Raw genomic sequence first — 22,349 nt, 5'->3', positions numbered from 1 at the left:
TGCTCTCAAGACTTTAGGAATGGTTGGAGCACAAGGGTAAGTCAACCAAATGGTCTTAGGATGTTGCCCAAAAGTAGAGGTTTAACATGAAACAGGGAGCTTAAAAACCTTACTCTATGTGTTGGCTTAGGGTATCTCTACACTAGAGCTGGTAGTGTAAATTGCAGCTTGAGGAGACATACCCATTCTAGATATAACTGAGATAGTGCGCTAAAAATAGAGTGTAGCCACAGCAGTGCAAGTTGGGGGAGAGGCTAGCTGCCCAAAGTACCATCCATCCGAGACCCTAAATACTCAGGATTGTTAGACCCTCGCACCACCAATGGCTACATCCAGTATGCCATTGTGATGGGGGACACTCACCTCTCATGATCACCTCTTGTTGGCAGAGTGCGAACCAGAAATCTTCCCTTTTCTGGTGCTCCCTGTTGGCTATTGCCAGGCAGGTCTTCAGTGGCTCATCACATGAGGGAACCCCTTCTGGGGTAACAAAGGTACAACAGGGCCTATCACAGTGCCCTGGTTCGTATCTGCAGCCCTGTCTTTGGGCTCAGTTCTCAGCCCCTTCTGGGCTAGCTTTAAGTCTGTGTCTGCCCTGTATAGAGCAATGTTCCCAGGGCTTTCTTCCTGGAGACTCCAATACCTGCCCTTCACTTGGTCCTCTAAACAAGCCTTATCCCCTTCTTGGGGCTCAGGCCACCCTGCCAGTGGGGGGACCCGGGCCCACCCACTACTCTGGGTCCCAACCTAGGGACCCTATAAGTAGAAGTCATGTGCTGCTTCCTGTAATAGTTGCTGCTGCTATTCCCTGGGCCTCTTCCCATGTAGCCCCTTCCTCTTCACCCTTACCGCAGGGCTGAAGTTATCGCTTATGGAATGCAAATGTCACCAGAACCAGTCTTCTGGCCCTCCCTTAAGCTCCAGCCACCAGCAAGGATCACCCTTCCTTATTCCTCTGGTCCCTGCCAGAACTAATCTGCTCAAGCCCTGTAGCTACTTTTTAACTGGGCCTGCTGCACTCTGACTGCTTCCCTACAGCCTCTCTAGGCAGGCCTGAAGGACCCACCTTTACTGCTCCTTTTTTGGGGTGGGGTACCACCAGCAGGAGGATCAAAGGGCCCAGTACACCCTATCACAGTCTCCTTGAACTGGAAATTACATCTCCAGTTTGAAATGTAGTCACAGCCTTAGAAAGTAATTTAAAATACATGAGATATTTTCCAGAGCAGTGGAATGGGCAGGGTTAGAGAATCAAAGAACAGCATTATCAGTGTCAAACATTTTACCCCACTAGACTCTAACCTGAAAAAAGGCACCCAGAACTAGAGAGGTCCATTGTTCAAACTGGAAAAATCAAAAGGCTTGAAAACCAACCAGTAAGTTAAATCTGTGCAACGCACTCATGTCTCTGACTTCAGGTGGGCATTTTCTCTTCACGCATTTAAACATGCTAGGTATCATTTTTTTCTGTCTGCATGTCTGATATTTTGTTTCCAATACACTTTTCAAAAATTCTTCTAAAATGATTGGGTTACTATCCCAAGCTCTTATCTGGACAAATAAATCTTGTGGAAGTATATCCAGGTGCACACACAGCTATGGGTTGAATGCATTTTTATTAGCAGAGCTCCAGTACTCCAACAACTTGTGCTCCAGACTAACCTCCAATATTGCTTGGGTTCTCAGATTACTATACAGTGGCTTTAAAAGGGCCTCATCTTACATATTTCATAATCAACAAGAGTCCATGTGGTCCATATTCAACTGTCCTTCTCAGGTACAAGAGATATTGTAAGAGGATTTCAAACTTCCCATCCTCAGCACCATTAGAGACAAAGTTATCTTGATTTTTCCCATCCTATCAGAATACATGGCCAACCAGCTAGATGTTTATCTATGCTATTTCTTGGTTCCTTGTCAGTTATTAGTATACCCGTAAAACCAATTTTAACTTTTCAATAATAGATATAAAACCTGAAGGCATCAAATAGTAAAAATAAAAAGCCCTCGGAGGTATAACTAAATACAGCATACCCTAGCCTCTAAAAAACCATCTACTACTTTGCTTCAGCCATGTGACTTATTGGGTATGTCTATACGCAATTAAACACCTGAGGCTGATCTGTATCAGCTGACTCAGGCTCACAGAGCTCAGGTTAAGGGGCTGTTTAACTGCAATATAGATGTTCGGGCTTGGGCTGGAGCCAAGGCTCTGGGACCCCATGAAGGGGAGGATCCCAGAGCTTGGGTTCCAGCCTTAGCCCCAAGTCTACATCACAATTAAACAGCCCCTTAGCTCGAGTCAGCTGACAGGGCCAGCCACGGGTTTTTAATTGCAGTGTAGACATACCCATTGAGGCCAATTACTGCAAGATACAAAGTCCACTCCTCTTACATACCATGGGGATGGGAGCACTATGAATGCCTGCAGTAGGCGGCATACAGTTAGGGTATGTCTATACTTACCTCCGGGTCCGGCGGTAAGCAATCGATCTTCTGGGATCGATTTATCGCGTCTTGTCTAGACGCGATAAATCGATCCCGGAAGTGCTCGCCGTCGACGCCGGTACTCCTGCTCTGCGAGAGGAGTACGCGGAGTCGACGGGGGAGCCTCCCTGCCCCGTGTGGACCCGTGGTAAGTTCGAACTAAGATAGTTCGACTTCAGCTACGTGAATAACGTAGCTGAAGTTGCGTATCTTAGTTCGAAGTGGGGGGTTAGTGTAGACCAGGCCTTAGAGAAGTACACCTGCATAGTGCATTGATGACCGTATAAGGAATCTGCACAGGCAGCCTGAATTTTTCCATCAGTCCGCAAAGCCATATTTTTTGTGATGGAGACCTTGCATCTTTTTTAATTACTGTAATTAAAAGATGTTCCACATTTTTTATAATATATAAAATACCAAATTATTTAAAAATGCCAAGTTATAACAAATTTAATCTCTTTTCAACACAGGTTTAGCATAGATCATATCTGTTTATACCATTAGATTATTTATTTTCAAAACCACAAGTAGATTCTATAATCATTTCACTTTTTAAATAAAACATGAGAGCAGTAGAGGCTTTTATAAAACTTAATTGTGTTGCTTATTAAATTTACAAAGGAAAAAATTGACTGATTTGTTTTATGCTGAAGCATTTTGGGGTATGTTTTTAGATTTTGCTTTCACGTGACTGATAACTGAAAATCGATAACAGACTATAAAAATATCCCAAAAGAGCACTGAATAGATTTCAGAATCGATGTTGCTCTGCCAGCATGTTTAACCCGCCAAAATGAAGTGCTAATCACAGAAATAAGATACCATATTACATTTATAAACTAAAGAAACTAGAAAAAGCAGCATGTGTGACACTATAATTAAATAGTTGGAACACATCCAAGCCTGTGTAAGTTGATAACCCTGGCACTGTCTCTGGCAGCAAAAAAGCAGGTCTGCAGTGAGTTGATACGGCCAGCACAGTTGTTAATTCAATAACAGGCAATCTATAAACACTGCTAATTGCATACGTGAAAAACAGCATGAACCTAGGTGGGTTTCCTTCAAAAGCTTTAAACACTCCAGAAAACTACTTTTGTGAAATACCTTGCAAAAATTCTGTCCTATTCAATACTCTGAGCCATAGCTTAGTTCAACCAACCACCTGCCTGGCACGCCACATCATTCTGATTAACTTCTGCTCAAGAGACTTGATGGTACATTTTTTGGATAGATCGTTTTTCTTAACTTGATACAAAAACAGAACTATCAATTTACCCATTTCAGGGAAGAATAAACAAGTAAGCTAGAGTTTTCAGCCTCTGGATAGAAGGCTTCCTAAATCAAACTACAAGACACTGTTACATTCCCAGCAGGCAGAGTGCTTTTCAGATTTACTTTAATATCTCTGCTAACGCAAACGTTTTCACAAAATCATTTTAAAAACAACGGTGAAGGGGACAGGATGGCTAAAGGGTTTGGTAATGAGATATGAAGCCTTTCAACTCTAAACCACCAATCTGAATGCAAACAGGTCATTTCCATCTGAGTGCCCTATATCAAACGAACCTCCCAAGCGATCACCATTCTATTTTTAAAAATTCGCTTTTAGCCCTTAATCCTTCCCTCTCCTGAACTGAAAACTGACAGTATTGGATACGTGCCAATTTTTTTGTAAAAAAAGGCAAATATTAAGGACAAAGTGGTTAAAAAAATACAAACCAGAATTAAGACTTTGGAAGAGTCAAGAACTGTTTCTAGACAAAAAGTTGGTTGAGGCTGGTCAATAAACTCACGCTTTGACGCCGGATGTACCCTCAAGTGTTCCACATCTTCCACCACAACAGTGTATGAAGGGTACATCTGACAAAGCAGTAATTGTATTACCCTGGAATGCTGGTAAGGATGACCTTTATGTCACATAAAGTCCCAAAATACCAAAAGCATGGTAAATCAAATCATGCAAAACTTTAGTGATAGCATAGTTTCACTTTCAGACATTGCAGACACAACAGCACCCCTCCCGTGAAAAACAAAGCTTGTTAAATTTACCTTCAACATCACAACTCAGATAGTTGCGCACTTCAGTCAAAATAAAGTTAATATCTTCCTCTGTAGGTATTGGGTGAGGTGTGACCTCAGTTGGAGTGTCTGTGGTTCCGGCAATAGTCATCTTTTCCCATGGCAGGAAGAAAATCACTCGTCCGTCACTAGTGGCTGGGTCAAGTAGCCCCATGTTATCGGGGCTGGAATAAAGACAGGTTATTCATTTTCAAGTTCTGACATCAAATATAGTATCTAGTTTATTGACAAAATCATTCGTCACTAGAATGAATTAACTGACACTGTTTTTAGTCAAACAGAACTGCAAATGAAGTTTTGTCATGTTCTTAGGCCAAGATTTTCCTAAGTGGCCAGTGATTTGATCTTTTTGTGTCTTTATTTCTAAGTCTCCAACTAGTCATGTTCAAGGAACTTGATTTTCAAAGAGTGGTGGGAAAATCACCCTCTTAAAAAAAATAAAAATAAAAAAAAATAAATCAGGCTCCAGGCATCTCTCAAGTTGAGCCCTCAAAAGCACGAGTCACTGCTGAAAATCTTGGCCATAAGGGTTTTTTTTTTTTTATTTAAAAAATTGTGAATTTTAAGAACAGCGATGTGAGAGAGATAGGTACAAACTGAATACCTTAGGTAAGCTTTTTAAAGCAAAGAATGGATAATGAATAAATATTATGCAAATAAGGTAAGGTGAAAAACAAAGGGTTGGGGAAGAACCATGAAATGAAACTTCCAATTATAACAAATACAAATGAGCTCCAGTATGTCTGCAGGGAGACAGATTTAATACAGAGTTATTGCTTTGTGTGTATTTATAACTTCTTTGCTACTTACAATTTTAGCAGGAGGTGGATGAACTTGTAGGATATATAAAAAGTGCAAAAAAGTGCACACTGTTCCCTTATATTTACTATAAAGATTTACTTTATTTACAGTAAGGAGCCTATGATTCATAGAAATATTTTCCTTGCAAGTGTAACATAACTGATTTGATTAGTGAAAAGGAAAGAAAGGAGCTAAAATGTAAGACAAAAGGAAAGTAACGTTAGAAGTCTTGTCTGTACTTTGAGACCAAAACTTCTAAGGAAGTTATCATAGTAGCCAGTTACACAACTGTGAGCCTAATCTAATCTCCCAGTAAGCACCTTAAGCCAAGCAGCTAAATGCAAGTTTTTGGCACTATCTTCTTTTAGTATCTATGTTTGTCTGTTATATTTTGGTGGGCTCTGTATTTCAAGACCCTAAACTCAAAGAAACTGCCTGAAAACACCTTTTCGCTGTTGACATTTTGAAATATGAGCATTTACTCCCACCCCTTTCCTGATTCAAAAACCAGGTGACAGTGAAACCACTTTCACTGAATTTCAGTTTATTTTTAAAGAAAATCTTCCATAACAAAATATTATTAGCTAGACAGGGGTCGTCAACCTTTCAGAAGTGGTGTGCCGAGTCTTCATTTATTCACTCTAATTTAAGGTTTCGCGTGCCAGTAATACATTTTAACATTTTTAGAAGGTCTCTTTCTATAAGTCTATAATATATAACTAAACTATTGTTGTATGTAAAGTAAATAAGGTTTTTAAAATGTTTAAGAAGCTTCATTTAAAATTAAATTAAAATGCAGAGCCCCCCGGACCAGTGACCAGGACCTGGGCAGTGTGAGTGCCACTGAAAATCCGCTCACGTGCCGCCTTCGGCACGCGTGCCATAGGTTGCCTACCCCGAGCTAGGAGGTACATACCTTGCTAGTGCTGCATTACTCGTATTAGGACACTCAGATGTAGTTTGAATAAGGAAGAATACTTGTTAATAATTTATGATTCCAAAATGAAGTATTTGGTTACATTATAATGTTGTTGAATATATATCATTTAATATTTTTCACATTAAAGAGGGTCATTATTGTATCAAATAAAAATTAAAGTCCAGGCTTACTGCTATCCCCCTTATTCATATATCTTTATGATTCAAATATGTATTGTTATTGACTGATATTGCCGATATTAAGTGGATGCAATTTCATGTATTAGAACTTTTCTGCCTGAATTTGTATGTGAACTCTTATAAATTAAGGGGGTGGTGAAGTGAGATGAAATGTCAGTATTTCAAAATGCTCAACCCTGATAGGGGATCATCAAGCAGAGTCTTAAAATGTATGGTCTTGATATATAGAATCCACAAAAACCTTGTATGGACCTTAAAGCAAGGTTGACCAGGGTGGCTTCTGGATTACTTTTATTTCCATGAAAGTCACAAAAGGCCCTGATCCAAAGACTATTGAAGTCGATGGGAAGACTCACATCAATTTCAATAGGCTTTGGTTCAGGCCCTAAGAGTTGCAAGTACTAGACACTTCCCAGACCTTAAATCCATATTCAGTCACTACTGAATTGAAAGTCAGTTGTTAATTGAAAGTCAAGACCAAAGTTTTGTTTAAAGCTTCCATAAAATGGATAGCTAACACCAGAAGCATTAAATATTTCCCAAATTCTAGTGCAAAGACTAATTTCATTTCAGTATTCAGAGAACAGTTTTGATATACTTTTTATATTAATATTTTTCATTAATTCATGCTAGGATCAGTACACAGACAGGAAAAGTAAGTAAAAACGAATAGCTCTGTGTGTAAGGAATTTTGATCCACCTACTATTTGCAGGTATCCAATTTTTTAAAAAATTGGATGACCTTTATCATTTGAAAATCAAAATATCTAGGGTCAAACTAAAAAGATTTCTAACTATGGTAACTGGTCAGAAGTAACATTTTAAAAATAGGCATATGACAACCTTGAAAAAGCGCCCTGCTCTTTTCATTAATTTTTATTAAAAGGAGAAAGGAAAGTTGGACTTCCATTTACAAGACCCTTTTTTCCCCCCATGAAGCACCTGCCATCTGCTGAGCATTTGTAAGCTGAAATACTTCTAGTGCTTACTGGGAGACCTTGCTGTATGCAGCTTCTCTTACATACAAATTAAGAGCCAGGCCCTACATAAAATATGCCCGGAACTGTGTACAGAATTCTATTAAGCATTTGTCCATCATGCTCGTCAGCTAAAGACTCTAGCTTGGTTATGGGGCATTCAGAAACAAAACCTTTTTGCTAAACCTGTAATGTGATGCAACCTCCTATTGTTTGTGTACCTGTCTTCTACAATTGTGCTTTCTCTTCCCTTAATTGTTATGAATGCTTCTTTTGATTTTTGTATTAAAGATGAAAAGAATTGTTCATAGAAAGCTATTGTCTTATACAAGTACTGCAAGGAAGTATGGCAGATGTAAAATATATGCCATTTCAGCAGAGTTGAGGTAGTAAAGGTTACATTACAGTAAATTGATATATTATAAAAGCTATATCAGTGACTTAATTAGTTCATCCCATTCACCCCATCTTTCTTCCACTAGTTCATCTGCCAATCAATCAGTAAGTTGTCCCATTTCTCTTCATTCTCTTACTCTAGTAACCACATTTTTGGTAAATTGCAACAGAGAGGGCCAGATTTTCAGCCAGCAGCCTCCACTTGTCCATCCAAACTGGGCCCACTAGGGTTAATGAGCTTTCTTGGTGTGAATGCTAACACCAGTGTGTGAACGTGTGAAAGATTATTTGAAGGGCAAATTACACAGAATTTGTAGCAGGTGTCTGCATAGGGACAATCTGGAGCATCATCACAGGGAGGCAGAGTGCAATCTCAGATAAAAATATACACCAACCAAGATTTTTTAAGGGGTGTGGGACAAGACTTTTTTTTTTTTTTTTTTTTTTTTTTTTTAAATGACACTGTTGCCTTCCATTGATCATTAGCACATATTCGGGCCTCACAGATCAGCTTCCCATGGGAGAAGAAATCAGTTATGTGGATTCTGGGAATATGCTAAATATAACTTGTTTTGTTTACATACATAGACCAGTCCAGGAACAGAGGTGGTCACAAACAGCATGCAGGCTTTTTCCAGGAACTCAGCCCAAACACAAATGCCTGTTTCCCCAAGGAGAAACTGCGTCATGAATTGACTTTATCAGAGACCAAGGCAGAGAGCAAACTGTCCCACTGCTTCCACAGCTCCCAGAACTTTGAACAATAAAACTAATATCACATAGCATGTCTTTCCAAGATTGGACATTTGCTAGCACGCTTGCAAAAAATAACTTGGATAACTGTAACAGTGCTAACTAGCAGCAGCATCTAGTTAGTGCTATCTAGCAACATTATGATCAGTATGGACCTCGTATAATATGCACTTTCCAGGTGCATCGTTTTAAATCAGATTTGACTAAAATCAAATGGTCTGGCAAAATAGTGAATAAAAATAAATGTTTGAAAAAGGTGCAAGCGAGTGTTGGTCAAACTAAGTTTCAAGAAGAATGTTTTATATGTGACAGTTCAGGGTTAGTTGGTCAACATGAAATTAAATGTCTTTACCCATGTCATATACATGCAGCAATCAATGCTACTCTTCTCAGCTGAAACACAATCTTGTTTGACATACAGATATAACGCCACTAGACCCACTCTTAAAAATATAAATGTGTGTACGTGTGCATATTATATATATTTGAGAACAGATCTTTTAATCTTAAAAAGCCAGAAATGGGAATACTCCTGTGAGTAAAATTACTCCAGTGCAAGTGTTTGCAGGAATGCGCCCAAAGACTACACCTAAAAAAAGAAAAAAAATCTGGCTAGACTAGTGGTTATACAATTTCTGGACAGCCTTCTGAATAGAGAATACGACAGTAACCTAAAATGAAGGTAAAAGTGTGTACCTTTTTTATCATATACCTGAAAACTATAGCAAAGGAACAGGAGTTTCATGAGCTTTTTTTATTTTTTTAAACTGAGTATAAAAAACCACTTTGCCTACTAACTCCATCAATGCTGGGCTAGATTGCCCTCTGAATCTGTACAGGAAAATACCACTAAAGTGAACAGGAATTATGTCTGCATGCATTGAAAACACATGGAAGTTGCATTTATTCACAGTTGCTATTAAAATAAAACTCAAATGGCTTCCTTGGACTGGAAATGTTATATAAGACTTAGCTCTGAGGTAGCTTAATTTTTAGAAAAGGTGTGGCTTATATTTAGCAGGTGATCTACGCTTGTCCTGAGGGAACAGATACTTGTTTTGTTTCTGCATATGCCCTACAATTAGTTGTGGAGAATGGGGAGGAAAGGAAGCAGGCATTAGAAACTCCTAGAAATCAAACAAAACAGGTTAGTCTTGAAGGTTCCAGCCTTGAAATGGCTAAAGAACAAAGGTGGGGGGAAGTATTTGGGAGGCAAAACCACTAAATAAATAGGCAAAAAATATGTTAAAGGTGAGTATAAAGATAGGGAAGGGCTTATTGTGGAATTGTCTCTATAACAAAGCACGATGGATGGCCTTGTAATTAAGGCCATGTTGGAACTAAGGCTCAGGAAATGTGGGTTCAGTTCCCAGTTCTGCCACAAATTTCCTTTGTGAACTTGGATAGGTCTTAACTGTGCCTCAAGTGCCCATATGTAAAATAAGAATTATCATAAAGCTTCCTTTCTCCCACCCTTTGCCTATCTTGTCGATTCACGCTGTAAACTCTTCAGGCCAAGGACTATCTGTTTATACAGTGCCAAGCAGAGTGGGAAGATTAGCCCAAGTCTGTCAACCTGGGCTGGGAGACTCACTGCCACGGGCTGTATAGATGTACCCCATGTGCTACTGGAATGCAAATGAGAGGTTGGAGTTTAGGGTAGGAATTTCTTTTTAAAAGAACTTCGAATAGGAGTTGGTGCCTAACTCCCTTAGGCTCTTTTGAAAATCCCACACCTAATAACTAAAACAGAAAAAATAGCTATATTGGCACATGAAGGATTCTTTAAATATCCTGGAAACCAAAACAAGAGCCAGGGAAGAGCGAGGAGCTTTCATTGGGGTGGCAAAGTAAAGACTTGACTCTGAAGAAAATAGAGGAACTAAATTGTTTTTTCCCTTCTGAATCTGTACCTGATCATGAAAAGACCTCCATGGAGGATGCAGATGGAAGGAAACAAACAAAACAAGGTTTAGCAACTATTTAATTAAGATTAATCTAGACAAAGAATTGGTTAGACATGAGTTACCTCCATAGGAGATGCATAACATTAGACAGCCACAAGTTGAAGTGTTAATTATTTTGAGGAAGGCTACACAGATTACTGGAAATATTGGAAAAAAAAAAAGTTTTCAGTATTTAGGAAGAGGGGCTCTAGAAAAAGCTGAAAATTACATACCTTCAAGCTTACATATCTAGCATCTATATTGAGATATTTATAGACAGCTTAAGGATACATTTGGAGAAGTACAGTTTAATAGGTGTGAGTCAATATGGATCTGTGAAGGGTAAATCACATCCAGACAAATGATTAATTTTTAAAATGAAAAAACTATTGATTTAGAGAAAGGGGAATCTAGAGATTTAATATACAGTATCAGAATATTCAGAAAACTTTCAAAGAAGTTTCAGGTGATAAATTAATGAATAAAGTTTGTAAATGTGGTTTGGGTAATAGATTGTTAAAATGGGTAAAGAACAGGTTAGAAATAAGCTAACTAGCACAGAGTTTGGGTTACAAAGTGTGTATCCTTTGTGGAAACTGGAACCAATACTCTTTAAAAATGTGAATTCATGAGTTAGATCGTTGCATTTGCAGATGATAGTAACAGATTCAAGAAAGACAGAGTGATTTGCATACAAGTCAAGAATGGATCCAGAAAGGATACCATATATGGTGATACACATCAGAGTGCAAGGAACTAGAAACAGAGGAAGACGGAGGATGCACTAGAGATACACAATGAAGAATGACAGAACAACGTGATTAAAGATGAATGAAGCTGGTGCAATATAGCTAATGGTAGAAAGACTTCATTTGCCCCATCATCACTATTGAGCAGATGGACAGGAACTGAAGAGAACGAAGAGTAACAGAGGGAGTGGGAAAGACTTAGAGACATGCAGAATCTTCTTTGAATCCTTATACTCTCTTATCCACCACATGAAGTTCAAGCATCAAGAATTTTCATAACCCAGCTCCAACCTGCTTATTCACTTCTCCTATCTCATGCCCCACCTCCAATACACTTTTTCAATTATACCAGCCTTGACCTTCCCCATTTGACCGCTTCTTTTGCAGCCATCTGCCATGCTTCCTTCTGTGCATGGAACATTCTTCTTAAAACAATTCATAACACCACCTTCTCTTACTTCAGATCCCCCAAGACCATAATGTCTACAAAAAAACCCAGTCAGCTGATGGCGAGGTGGAGGGGCAGATGGAAACCATTTGTATTTATTGTTTAAAATACTGCATGTATTTTATCCCACTCCAACACCTTTTATGTTGCTTGCCTTCTTAAATGTTACACTCTTCAAAGTGGCAACTGGATCTTTCTATCTGAGTGGACAGTATTTAACAAGCTGTGGTTACTATCCTAATACAAACAAAATAAATAATAATGCTGAAGTTTGACAGGAAAATCTTGATTAAGCAAATGTGCAAACAGGTGGCATATCAAATTTAATGTGTAAGCATAAAATAATGTATGTAGGTACAAAATACAAAAATTAAGTAAAGTTTAAATAGCAGTAGCATAGTACAGCAGGGTGTGAAATGGGTCTGGGTTTGTCAATAGAAATAATATTTAAATACCTGATCCACTGTGCAGCTGAAGTAAAAAAGGCTATTAAGATATTTCTCTCTTTCAACAAGGGCCTCTAAATCCAAGAATATCCTGCAGTATCTTTATAAAGCAATTCATACATTCCAAGGCCAGAAGGGACAACTGTGAATATCTAATCTGATCTCCTGTACAACACAGGCCATAGAACTTGCTGAAAATCATTCTTGATTCAACTATTGGACCACACCTGGAGTGTAGTGCTGAGTTTTGGTTACTTTATGCAGAGAACAAAACAGTTAAATTGGCGAGTAAGCATATATGGAACCGATGTTAACTGAAATAAAGGGGCTTTCATATGAAGAAACAACAACAAAACTGGAGTTATTTAGTCTTAAGAGAAGACCACTAAAATATGAAGAAATTAAACTAGTTAAAGGTTACAAAATTAAGTCTAGTGATTTATTTGAGGTCACTAGACAAACCAGAACTATCTATTCTCTCCAGGCTGTAGGGGGGATTAGGTTTTCAGTCAAGAGGCCATACCTGTAATAATTTAAGAAGATAGTATATTATAAATAGAGTGGGACGAACAGATAAATGGAATAGACTTCCAGTTGAGGCAGTGGAGTAAAATAGTATAAATGCAATTAAACAAAAACATGATGACTATATGAATTTTAATAAGTTTAGTGGTGCTTGGGTTTAATATATGGTAAATTTAAGTTAAAATGGTATTAGGTGGGAATAACTAATGGCCTTTTGGGGGGTTGGGAGGACATCTGTGACAAAAAAGAAAATTATAATTTGAATTTGTAAGAAAACTTAAAAATATATAAGAAAACAGACAGTTCGAGACAGGAGGCGGCTATAGCCCACACAACACACGTAGTTTAAATCCTGTCTCCATCTCCACAGACAACAGCAGCAGAAAAAACAGTGACGCTTACATATAATACACGTACATAAGGGAGAGTGCGAGAGAGACATACTGTAGCTACTTGTGAAAGGACATGAGTACTAAGAATAGAATTAATGAGAGGAGGAATACAGAGACTATTAATGAAGAGTATCAAAATGTAAGAATCCACTAGGAAATAACTGCATTGTGTTAACATTAAATTAATCAAACCTTATCTACATTTAGACATAAAAGGCTTTTACCTGATTACTACAAGACTACACAAAAATTTTTATAAAGGAGGTTACCAATGAGGAAAGTGGTTGCAATGAAATGACATATCTTCTCCATTAAGCAGCATTCAATTGGCACTCATAGTAGAGACTTGCTGCTAATTTATGTGTACAATTAAGATTAAATGTTATTAATATTTTTCTCCTATGGAGACTGTTCCTTGGCCTTCTTAAAGTGAAATCAATGTAGTTTTAACTAATCAGTGGTATTGTGGAGGGTTATGTGTGGGTAGACACTATTTTACAGGTAAAGAAATGCCCACACTGACATACGCTGAGGAACAGAGTTGAATAAAGGAACTTTCTAAATTACACAGATTCAAACCACTCTGTTTATTATGTAATAAACAGACTGTATCCTTGCCCAAACACAAAACTTAACATTAAAAATTCTTTTAAAAAAACTTCTGCTCCCAGGCCCTCTTCTCAAAGAACAAGAAAGGCAGCTGACTTCATACACATGCTCCTCATATGACATTAGAAAGCATCCTCTGCATACACTTATGCACTTACACAGAGAAAAGAAAGAGGACCTTGTAGTTACTGCATACAACTTGGAGTGAAGAGATCTGGGCTCTAATCCTGAATCTGTCATTGAATGTGTGTGTGTCAACTTCACCAAATCAAACTCAAGTGGTTTACAGTGTTCAGATGGAAGGCAATACAGAAATGCACAATATCAAACTCATCCCGGCCCTGTTATCTGATTAAGGAATAGGTGGATTTCTATAATGTGCATGACTTCAGATACGTGGGAAATATGACCCTCATTTTATAAGGTTCATACTGCTAAGTAATTCAAATGAGCAGTAGTACTGAGCCTTGCTAAGTACCATGGTAGGAAAGGAACTGGGAGTGATTGGAAGTACACTCCTTGGTATCAAAATGCTCATATCTCAGCTCCAACAGTCACTGTTTTCTTGATGGTTCCAGGATTCCTTGCACTGAGGCAGCAGTCCCAAAAGTGGGAGAGAGAATTCTCAATGCAGATAACAAATAGCTCAATTTTATGGGACTGGTGTCCCTAAACAGCAGCAGCAAAATCCACAGGTGAATTAGGAGTAAGGGCAAATTCTCTGCTGGTGTAAATGGGAACCTCTCCACTGACTTCAATGGAGCGGATTCCATTTACATCAGCAGTGAATTTGATCCTAGATATAGCTCAGATCCACAAGGATTCCTTTCCACCTCAGAGTCCCCCACTGGGCTCCTTATGATTCCTTCCCAAGAGGGACTACCTTGCTGTCTCCATTCCCTCCAATCAACTCCTCAATATTTCCCAAATAAAAACTTTGTCATATTGCCACTTTGCCCCCTCAAGCAACAGACCAGAAACCCAAAGGTTCTTACCCTACTAGTGTGCTGGTTAATTTATGGTTTTAAATGCACACTGCATTTGTATAAACTGGCACCAGTTATGTTAAAACTATACTCTTAGAAGGGCAATTTATTGGCAGTTCTAGCCACTGCAGAGTCTTTAACGCTACACAAACTCAAGAGTGGCATTTTTTATATGAAAGACGCAAACAAATATCATCAAACCTTATGTCCGTAAGAGGTTTTATATATTACTTGCCCCTAAAATCAGTGAAGTCAGCTCTAGCATTCACTTAAAAAAAACAAACCACCCCCCAAATCTGCAGTCAATACTTCAGTTTCAGTGGGAATTTGCCTTAGTAAATCTTGATTAAGTAGTACTTGATTTGGTTCTTTTTGAGTAGGATAAAACGGTTTTCCTAGTAGGCACAGTGCCAGAATCCTGTGCATTCAAGCAGTACCATAAAAGCTGCAAATGTATCTCTACCACCTTACTCATTATAGACACAAGTAGAGATTGTTACAAATGGGCTATGCTTTGAATATCGTTACCTGTAATAACCAGGCATCACAATATGCACGCCTGCACTTGGCTGACAGATGTTTGATACTTCCTGATCATCCATTTTGCGCACAGAGTCTGTGAAAGGTCCTGTAGCATTGATAACACATTTGGCTTTGACATCAAATTCCTGCCCTGTGAAAGAACACAGCATCAATCACGTACCCCATTTGTTTCCCTGTTCACTGACAATCTGGATTATCAATTTATCTATTCACTTAACCTATTGTAAAGTATATTGTGTCACTCTAGAGGTCCCAAACAGCTGGAATTAACAACAAATATTTCTTTTTTAAAAATTAATGTCAAATACAAAACAAGGAATGATACCCATCAAAAGAGCCTTTACAAATACAATTGAGCGTGCTGGACTTTTCCCCCCACCTTTATTTCGTTAAGAACTGTATTTAAGAACAGATCATTGAAAAACTGGTGCCATTTGTCTCTCAAACCTTGAATTTGGTATAAGGTATTATTGCTATGTGGAACACAGCATTTTACAATGTCAGCTTTGCTTGACAGAAGGCTTTGAATGTAAAAGCCTAGTCTACCCTGCCAAAGCATAAGGATTTGGACGGAAACCTGACAGAAGTTAAAGATGATTGACATTAATGACATGACACTGCACTTTGGAAATACCCCATCTTTGCTATTTCCAAATCTAAGATGTCCCCATCCTTTTTTTTTTTTAAACTCTATAAATTCTGTGTTTCTTTAATGAACACATTTTGTTTTATTCTATTAATCAAAAACTGATAAAACTAAATAATTTCCCCAGTAGATTTTATCCAGTGAATGATGGGCTGCAGAACGCAAATATTTCTCTCCCTACACTGAAATGTGGCTTAAGTTAGAGGCCCATAACCAATAAAAGTTATTAGGTAAAGTTAGGCACGACTCTATAAATATCTCCTAGAATTAGATTGCAATCCTCATACCTGTAAGAACATCCCTGCATCGTGCGCCACAGACACGCTCCTTCCCGCTCTTTGGATCTGTCTTCTTCAGCAAGTGCACCACTTCAGTGTAATTGGCTGTGGCAGCACCATACCTGGCAGCAGTGAGGGCGATGGCAAGGTTCATTCGTGCATCGTTGTGTTGTCCTGCAGCAGGGGACAGAATCAAAGGAAGGACATGAGTCACCTCAAGCCACTGACTTGTGGTATGGAAGTGTGTCAGAACCGATCTGTCACATCTGTCCCTGTCACATTGAATATACATGATGGCTGGTCAGGTCTAACAAGAATTATTTAAAGATACATTCTCTCTTCTAGGTCAGAGCATTAACCTGCTATTTTAACAGTAGAAAATGCAACTTTGTTTAGCACATGGGCATTTATAACATCCAAGATTATTGTCCAAGTAATGATTTCTATGTGATACGTGTTATGAAACAAAATTAGCATTCATTCATCTCAAACTTAGGTACAGACAAGTCATTTTTTGAAAGGCATCTTGTAATTCTGATACTGCAGCAATACAGCCTCTTCAGAATGTTTACTCTTGACAGCCCCACCGGTATTAATTAACAATTTCTATTAGCACATGTACTACATGACATTCAAAAAACAAGAAATGATCTTTCAGAGATTCCTGCACTAAGCCATCAGTTTTCTATAAACAGACATTTATTTTAGGTACTTTTCCAGTTCAAAACTAATAATGTTCAGCATAAAAAGCATCAAAAAAAGAAGCTGGCAGACCAAGATTAAATTAATGAATGGCTTTTAACATATATCATTAAAGATTTATTACTGAAAATCCCTTGTTAAAAAGAAGCAAAAAGGAGAGTGAGGGGGCACTGAGGGGAAGATGATTAATTACTTTAAAATAGTGGCATCACCTGAGACTTTTTTCTATTTATTATTGCCACTGAAGTTAAAATCCTGGATGTTCGCTAGGAAGAATTACTCTACATTGCAGGGGCAGGCTCTGTGTGCCCTGAATAATTAATTTACAAAGGGCTAGACTTATAAAGGTATGGTTCATTCCCACATGTTGGGATCAGTTCCCTCAAAATAATACTGATAAAGGGATGAATTTGTAATGGATATTGTTGTTGATTTATGTTGCCAGCACACCAAACATTTAGTATAAATGGTTTATGTAAAGTTCGGTCCTTCTGATTCTGTCTGTGCAATTCTGAGCCACCTTGCAAGTCATCTGTTCCAAGCTAAAAGGGCAAAGTTATAAAGATAGGATCAATGGGTTTGAGGCCTCTGCTTCCCCACCCCCAAACTTCTCAGTCTAACACAGCTGAAACGATGCAGTGCAATCAGTCCTCAACTATTTTTTTTTTTTTAAAACAAATGTTATGCCAAGTGTGTGAATTCTAAAAGGGTAAAATAAAAAAAATTAAAAAAAAAAAAAAAAAAAACCACACCCTCAAAGAACTCGAAACCAAAATAATGCCCAAGGAGCCAAATGCTTAAGACCCGCTAAACAATTGAACACATATCAGGAGATGTTATGGGCTCTCTATCACTGAAGATACTCAAAGCTAGAAAACTATCTATCAGAGATGGGGGAGGAATAATTAAACCATGCCACAATGCAGAGGGATAGTGAGATGGTCCACTGGAGACTAATGCAACCTCCACCATAGTGACAGCCATAAGATTGAGGGAATGCTCCATAACTCAGATTGGAGTTCTGAGCCGTAAACAGTCTCTGTGGGATTAACTGCCTCCTGCCTTGCAGCAATTGTTTCAACGCCATGCCAGGAAGATAGCAGGAGGAAAGTTATTTAAAAGGGGATTGCGTGGCAAAGGCTTTCAACTCTTCTGGAGACATCCCACTTTACTCTGGTGTTTTGTTCTGGAGGCCACAAATCAGTCTTGATTCATTCAGGCCTCTCCAAACAGAAAATACGAAGGGCCTTCTAGACTGCCTGAGACCTAGAAGGTTGTAGATCGTGGCTCTGCAGGAGGCACTTATTCAGCAGAAAGGTCAGCTTGTAACAGAAGCCAATAAAAACAAACAAACAAAAAACAGCACAGCAGATAAAAGCTGCAGGGCCTACCAGGGTACAGAGCATGCATGCAAATAGAATATGCCGTGCTTTATACAGTGATATTATCAATCTACAGACTTGCAGGGAAGGCACCAGGCCTGAAGCCAATTCTCCTGACCAGACTTGAGCAGTAGAAGAAATGGGCTCAACAGCTCCTCTTTGATGATCAACGGATGGCTGTTCATTTTTAAAGTCTTGTACAGGTAGCACCACTGCTGGACCCTGATCAGTCTGATTTCTAATTATTTGATTAGAGGAAAGCTGAGGAGCTAGTTCTTCAAATTCTCTTTAGTCACGTTCTTGTTCTTCCCTGGGAAAGACCCTTCCGTTAGTCACTGATGTACATTCCCATCAATAATACGGCAACAGAAGCTAGTGCTTGGGATGAACTGCTTTTCCCTGGATGATCCCAGGAGTGGACTTGTCAGTAATTAAAAAGCACAATTTAAGGCTGTGACTAATGTTAAATTTGTTTCATCAGGATTTTTTTTTAAATCTTGAAAGTCAACTTTTTCCACTGGATTTCAGTCCTTTTTGATTGCCTAAGTACAGTAACCCCACTCCGTCGGAGGAATACTGCAGAAGCAGGTGTAGTTTCTAAAACTGAACAAAAAACATTCAAGCAACAAAGAACCTTAACTGTGTACGATATAAACTATACCCAAAACCTAAATGATGCTAAGCATCTTCTCAGAACCTACAAGTCCCACTGACCTTGACAGGTGGTACAGGTGCAAGAGTTGGGCAGGTACTCAGCAAGTCCCAGGATCTGGCCCACTATATACAATAACCTGAGGGCTACACTAAGTCTGAGTTTCTCACCCTTCACTCTCATAAGCAAGGGGTTTGCTAAAATAACTTTCATTCTCAGCTATCTTTTTCTGACAAAAGATACTTTGACTGGATAAAGAATGTGTTTACAAGGAATTCAACAGGGCTGGAAATACGTTGCTGCTGCACTGAGCTATGTATTTATATATACACACTGTATCCACAATGTATTGAATATGCTTCACACCAATCTACAATACCTGATTCTTGCTCAGTTGCTAGGCATATATAATATTTAGGGGAAAAAATTCAAACTGCCTAGTTAATATCTCACCATTAACACAAGACACTTTTTTCAACTGGGTAGGAAATTTACTGTTCAAAAGGAAGTTCTAATAGCAATGGCTTGAACTAGGCAAGGTGCATGTAAGGCTAAACTTCTCTGACCCACATCAGAATTTGTATACTGGGGGCCAGATAAGACACTGGTCTGACTCCACTGACTAACAGGGCTACACCAGGGACAAATTTGCACCAGGAATCCAGCGGGTTAGTACATTAATTGGAGCTCTATGACTTGGTAGTGTCACTTTGGCAGGGGGCTTGAATTTCTTGTATTCTTTTCAATGTCATTTCAATCCTTCCTCCAAATCTAGCTTAGCATTCTGGGTTCAAACAAATTCAAAATCTCACAGCAAAACTTACTCGAAACTGCCAAATTTTGCCATGTTTCATACTGAAATCGTATTACACTGAATTTGGCATGATTTCAAAGCAAAACTTCTTTCTGGATGGTTTGCAGTCAGTGTTTAGATACTATAGTGAAAAGAGCTATAGCAATGCCTAGATAGACAGGTAGGCAGGCAGGCAGGCAATCAATATTCATGAGCCTTTTGAGTGAACTGGGCACCTGGTTTTGAGTTTTGAAAATAAAACCATGTAAGGCAAATTTTATACAGTTCAGATTTCTCTATAAGCATCTTATTTCTACAGCTCTACAGATGAACACTGAGCACTATAAAGACAAATACAAGAAGACAGGGCTCCTGCCCCAAAGAGCTTACAGCCATCTCTAGCATATGTCACACCATGCCACATCTGTCCCCATTTTTTTTCGTATAGAAACAGGTGGGATTATTGAATTGAATGCTTTAGGGTGCACAGGGCAGGCAGTGTCCAACAGCTAAATATATTTACTAAAAAAAATAAAGTTTCATATCAGATTTAAAGAGCTATTATCTGGCACATTTTGTAATGTAAAGATTTGTGGACAAATCAGCACATTTAAGACCAAATTTATTGGGAGGAAAAAGCAATTTTGCTTTTTTTTAAATGCGTTGTACTGATTTGCTTTATTAAGCCTTGTGCTTCTGATCTGGGTGAACCTGCTGTATTGTACTGGAGTGAATAATTATTTTTTATTATTAAAAATAAAACATACAATTAAAATACAGGCTTGGTATGTGACCAGCATCAATGATTCAAAGCAGTCTCTCTCTTTTCCTTATCCCTTTCATTAACACAAGCCTTTTGTTCCTGTGATGTTCCTTTTTATCTGTTTGAATTTCTCCATTAAGCTATTTACTAGCTGAATAATTTAGCAATCAATGGTGAGCTCTGCTTTTTGGTCCAGATCTTGAAATGTCCAGATTTGAAACATTTGAGTAAACAGGGTTTTCATATACTTAGGGATTTTTTAAATTATATCATCTGTAGCGAACATTTACATTAAGTAATTCTGAGAGACGTGATGGAGTCCAGTGGAATTTTTATACTCATATGGCTGAACTGTCAAAAAAATCAGCTTTACTGAATTTATTGAAATTACACTGCAATTATATTAAAACCCCATGCTTCATAGGCACTGCCTTTTCTCGATTTCTTTTCTTGATTTCCAGAAGAAAGAGCTTCATATGTTTTGTTTTCTGTACAGACCTACTCTGTACAGGGCACAGTAACAGTTTTTGTGCTCACTACAGCATCATTCACTGGGGCAAAGTACATTTTGTGAAATAAAGAGGAGCTGCCAGACAGAAAGGGTTTGTTTAGGGTTTTTTCGGTTTAAAGCCAAGGATGGGTAATTATATTATTTCAGAAAGAGCATTATCTGTTTTTACATTTTTATGATCCCTGTTACTGTAAGTCAAATGATGGTGCAATATAAGGACCCGTTTAAGTTGCACAACACTGCTTAGTTGTATGTTTTAACATATAAACTTTATTAATGATATAATTTAATCTTTGCGGATTAGAAATTCTCTTTCCTTATATCTTTGAAAATCAGCTGTTTTGCTTCCATCAATCTTCAGCTAAATACGGACCTCTCCATCTAAGTTTGACAGCTCTTCCAACCTCAAGATAATAGCTTCCATGTTTAATTTGCTCTAGAGATGACATGCAGTGCTTTTTGACACCTATACAATTGCCATATCAAGAGGATGCCTGGGAAATACAAGAATAGCTCTGTGACAAATAGCAAGACATTCATAAACACATGGTTATTCCTAGATTATTTACTTGGGACAGTTTTTGTGCAAAGCCATTGGTTTTGACATGAGTCACCATGTTAAAGAAAGCACAAAGCCTAGAGTTTTAAATACAGTTTGAGTTGTACTGTACAAAGCTAAGGCGAACCGTAACATCAACTTCCTTTGCTTTCAGGGATAACCCACATTAAATCCTGAATATCTTTCAGTTTATCATAACATTTGGGAGATGATTTAAAAATAACAGAATAGACCCATCACTGTAATTTAGTGTGTTCGTTCAAATAAGGAACTGAGTCAGCTGCCTAAGAACTCACAACAGCTAACCTATGGGCAGTGAAGTGGGAATTTATTCCTATGGCATTTGCCCTTAATAGATGTCCACTAGCACCGTGCCCTGTAATGGTTATTACTTCATTAGTCCTGTTGCTTCCTATGGCCACTGTTTTGGAAGTATTCATTGTTTTGGGTATCAAACTTCAGCAAAAATCTGACCTGCTTCAGAAGAGATTTGAATGACACCCACGTAAGAAGTACTTGCGACAAACAACTGTGGGTCAATCTGGCAAACATTCTAAGTTTTCTTTCCAATCTTCTCTCTATGCTTTCACCCAGAAGGATGATAACAGGAAAAGCCAACATCTTTTAATCAATTTGGTTTCTAATTGCTCTCACCAAAAAGTCCAGCATCCTATTAGGTACCGTTTCAGTGGAGTACATGGCTTGCTTATCACAAAGTAATCGATCAGTGGTATCCCACCTTGTCTCTCTAATACCCTAGGACTCACACGACTACAATTACAACTGCATCTCAATGGTATGGCAATT

General features: G+C 38.4%; 1 protein-coding gene across 4 annotated transcripts in view; it reads right to left on the bottom strand.

Annotated features, from left to right (window-relative positions):
- The window catches only part of GPD2 (glycerol-3-phosphate dehydrogenase 2), a 123,511-nt gene that overhangs the window by 18,006 nt on the left and 83,156 nt on the right, over window positions 1-22,349 (bottom strand). For all 4 annotated transcript variants that reach the window (XM_024217997.2, XM_024217998.2, XM_024217993.2 and 1 more), the window contains 3 exons: window positions 16,190-16,354; window positions 15,242-15,386; window positions 4,537-4,730 (listed from right to left, as the gene is read on the bottom strand). In XM_024217997.2, coding sequence (XP_024073765.2) covers window positions 4,537-4,730; window positions 15,242-15,386; window positions 16,190-16,354 — 504 coding nt within the window. The remainder of the gene's footprint in view (window positions 1-4,536; window positions 4,731-15,241; window positions 15,387-16,189; window positions 16,355-22,349) is intronic.

This window comes from Terrapene carolina, unplaced genomic scaffold, assembly GCF_002925995.2.
Source record: "Terrapene carolina triunguis isolate 2854851 unplaced genomic scaffold, T_m_triunguis-2.0 Scaffold62, whole genome shotgun sequence".
In the NCBI taxonomy this organism is placed as follows: domain Eukaryota; kingdom Metazoa; phylum Chordata; order Testudines; family Emydidae; genus Terrapene; species Terrapene triunguis.
The sequence above is the reverse complement of the archived record's forward strand: the minus strand, read 5'-3'. Positions and strand labels throughout refer to the sequence as shown.